At 37.3% G+C, this 3,826-nt stretch overlaps 1 protein-coding gene across 3 annotated transcripts; it reads right to left on the reverse strand.

Annotated features, from left to right (window-relative positions):
• Window positions 1-2,626: 2,626 nt before the first annotated feature.
• On the reverse strand, window positions 2,627-3,061 carry LOC143647930 (protein tyrosine phosphatase type IVA 1-like). 3 transcript variants are annotated; one of them, XM_077117612.1, is made up of 2 exons: window positions 3,029-3,061; window positions 2,627-2,956 (listed from the first exon to the last, which is right to left on the reverse strand). In XM_077117612.1, the coding sequence occupies exons 1-2, from the start codon at window positions 3,059-3,061 to the stop codon at window positions 2,627-2,629; spliced, it is 363 nt and encodes a 120-aa protein (XP_076973727.1). The 3 variants fall into 3 exon arrangements, with proteins under 3 accessions (XP_076973727.1, XP_076973726.1, XP_076973725.1); XM_077117611.1 differs by having other exon boundaries at window positions 2,627-2,668; window positions 2,726-3,052; XM_077117610.1 differs by having other exon boundaries at window positions 2,627-3,061.
• Between the last annotated feature and the right edge of the window lie 765 nt (window positions 3,062-3,826).

The raw sequence follows: 3,826 nt of genomic DNA on the forward strand, positions 1-3,826 counted from the left end.
GGATTGCATCTGCCTGAAATCCACAGTGGTCCCTTGTATGTGTCCAGAGCTCTGCAGGGAGATCCAGCCTGGGCAGAAACCACAGGGGAAAAGGTTTTATTTACTTTTTAAACAAAGAAATCAGAAGGAATAATAAGAAAGCAGAAAAGAAATTCACTTAAAATGCCATAGTTTTGTTTCACAAAGGAATACTCTTATACTTTTACTATTAACCACATTTCATCGTCCACAACAGAGTTCACTGTGTTATACGGTACCTTGTTTTATCTTCCAATTTACCTTCTAGCAACACACATGACCCCAAATTTCCCCTTTCAACCACATTCATATACATAATTCAGCATTATTAATTACAATTACAATAATGTTTTACTATCACCACTACCCATTTACAATAAACTGAAATAGAAATTCTGCACAAATTAAGCATCAACTCCATTTTCTCTATTCCCAGTCTATCCCTTGGTATCTTATATTCTAGATTTTGGCTCTATGAGTTTGATCATTATAATTAGTTCATATCAGTGAGATCACACAGTATTTGACATTTTGTATCTGACTTATTTCATGCAACATAATGTCCTCAAGGTTCATTCTCGCATGCAATAGGACTTCATTCTTTCTTACAGCTGAATCATATTCCATGTATGTATATGCAGCATTTTCTGTAACCATTCATTGGTAGATGGGGACTTGGGTTACTACTATCATTTGGCAATTGTGAATAATGCCACTATGAACATCAGTATGCAAATGTATTGTTTGAATCCCTGCTTTTAGTTCTTCTGGGTATATACCTAGCAGTGGGATTGCCAGATCATATGGAAACTCTACATTTACCTTCCTAGGAACTGCCAAAACTGTCTTCCACAATGGCCATGCCATTTTACATTCCTACCAGCAGTGAATGAGCATTTCGACTTCTGTTCAACCTCTCCAACACTTGTAGTTTATTGTTTTGTTTTGTTTTTTACCAGTCATCATTCTAGTAGATGTGAAATACTATCTCACTGTGGTTTTGATTTACATTTCCCTAACAGCTAGTAATGTTGAGCATCTTTTCAGGTGCTTTTTAGTAATTGTGCTTCCTCTTTGGAAAAATGTCTATTTGAGTATTTTGCCCATTTATAAATTGGGTTGTCTTTTCATTGTTGAATTGAAGGATTTCTTTTTACATTAATTTTTTATCAGATATGTGGTTTCCAAATATTTTCTCCCATCAAGTTGGTTGCCTTTTAACTTTCTTTCTTTCTTTTTTTTTTTTTTGCATTTCATTATTTATTTAGATGTTAAGCTTTCGCACTAAGTTTCTACAAGCTGGTGAACACTGACAAATTATTTCCCCCACAGAACTATAGCCACACATTCCCAGACAGTATAAATATATGGTTGAACTAACATTAATACACATCACCATTTATCAGTTACATAATAAGACAAATGATCAAGTATCCAAATATTAAGTTACACAGCTCAAAAGGCATATAAAATATTAGATGTCTGCTGAATCAGCAGAAACCTACTTCTTTTTATGCAAGAGAGGTTGGGAAAAAAAGAAAAAAAAATCACACTTTGAACAAAAATAGTTGGTAAACAACCTTCAATAGATATGGGAAAAAATGACAAGAATTTCAGAAATTTTGATTAAGAATTATTGTAGCTACCCTCACAAAGCATGTCTACCTTTAAATAAATATTTACTAAATTAAAGAGCATATTCTACATATTCTGCATAAGACAAAAGCAACACTTTACTAAAAATATTTAATAGCCCCCTCCCGTTTATTTGTCAGATTAAGTTGCACCCTAAAGTGCAAACATTAAATTAACTGTAAGGCTTTTTTGTCTGGAGACATTAAAGACATGTGCTTCTGTACAATGTGAATTTTCAAAATAGAGGCTTTCTCTAACATCACAAAATGAGTTATACACATTAAATAATCACCGTAAGACTTGGTAAAAATCTAACAAAATTCAATGGCTGTGCAAACCTGATGTATATTGGTATGAACGTGGGCGATGTAAACATAAAGTGACCAGGCAAATAACCAAACAGACCTACTTTCAATGTTTGAAATGAATGAAGGAATAAACCACATAAGATCTAGAGTGTTCATAGTTCCTGGGATTTTAAATTCTGAATGATACTAAAAATATACAAGTATTGTGCTGGGTATTTTGGCACCTAATCTCTCTAAACTTCTTATATATTGATAAGATTTGGCATGAGAGACTTAAAAGAGGACTTATAACTCAATACTGCATGATTTCAGGAAAGGTCAACTGTTACAAACCATAAGCCCATTTTAAATGCTGACCAGCAAGAAATCTTTTGCTAAGTGTCCAAACAAGCTGATTGTAACCTAAACATAGAGGCTGCAATTCTGTCAAACTTGTAGCATGGCAAAACTGCTTTTCAATACTCCTATGGAAGTGTCACTAGACTTATTCACTAACATGTTGGCTAATATGTATGACAAATTAGGTCCTTCCTCTCTCAAGTTCCACTTCTAAGGCAATGGCATCAGGCACCCCAGTTTTATTGAATGCAACAGTTGTTTCTGTGACCATTGGAGTCTTTGAAGTGCAGCCACATCTTAGGATGATATTTCTCCAAATACAAAAGCTACTTGCTGTTAAAAGCTCCATGCCGCTTTTGTTTTATGAACTGTACTGCATCTTCATATTTCCTTCCACCTTCAATCAATGCTAGGGCAACAAGCACTGGAGCTCTCCCAAGACCTGCAACACAATAAACAGCAATGCAGCCACCAGGTTCCTCATGAAACTTAATTTTTACAAGACTTAACCAATCATCAACAATCTGGTTGGATGGTGGTGCACCATCATCAAAAGGCCAATCAAGAACATGGATGTCTTCTTTCTCCACATGAGCAGTGTCATAAGTTGCTTCACATACTTTCACTATTGTGCTAATGCCATACTTCTTAAGTTCCTCAACAAATTTGCTTAAGGTTGAATTGGTCCGATTGTGTGTAATAAGAAATCTCACGTTCTTGTATGTGACTTCCACAGCTGCTGGGCGGTTCATTCGAGCCATGTTAATTTAGTTAAAAACACTCAAAAGGGCTATGAAAAAAATTAAAAACTTGAATACAGAAACGATGTAAAGAAACTGAAGTCTACTTCAATATACTCCACTTGAAATTCTCAGTGCTTTGAGTATGAAGTCGGGAGTAATGGGAAATGAAATGAACCTCCTAACAAGATGCAGTGATTCTTCAATCCAGTAAGACTGAGGCAATTTAAAGTAGTGCACTGAAGTTTACCCCATCCAGATCAGAACTCTTGTAAAATGCTCTGCAGATGTCAACTCAACGCTTCTGTGTCCAGGTTAACCACTCTTATGGGGAGTTCTTGGTGCAGCAGTAATGAGTTCTACAGTTCACTTGTCTGCATAGAGGTCGTGGTGAGCCCGGCAGTAATCTCCACTGCCCATCAGAAACTCCATAACTGTATGACCAAGAACACCACAGAACTGAGGAATATGTTTACTCATTGAAGAATGTGGCCTAATCATACAGCTGTTCCGGAGGCGGCGGTGAAACAGGCGGCAGCAGTGGCGGCGGCTTCAGGACAGTGGGCAGCGGTGGTCGTCGCAGGGCCGCGGCAACGGTGGCACCAGGCTCTACCATGCAGTGAGCAGCTCCGAGGAGAGCGCGTCGCGGAGCCGGGCCCGCAGCCTAGGGAGCCAATACGCGCTCCGAGGTGCCTTTTAACATTCTTGACAAAAACCTTTAGAGCACAGAAATTTATCTATTTCTTATTTCATTACTTGTGCTTTGGGTGTAAAGTCTAAGAAACC

This window comes from Tamandua tetradactyla, chromosome 10 (genome assembly GCF_023851605.1).
Source record: "Tamandua tetradactyla isolate mTamTet1 chromosome 10, mTamTet1.pri, whole genome shotgun sequence".
Lineage (NCBI taxonomy): Eukaryota > Metazoa > Chordata > Mammalia > Pilosa > Myrmecophagidae > Tamandua > Tamandua tetradactyla.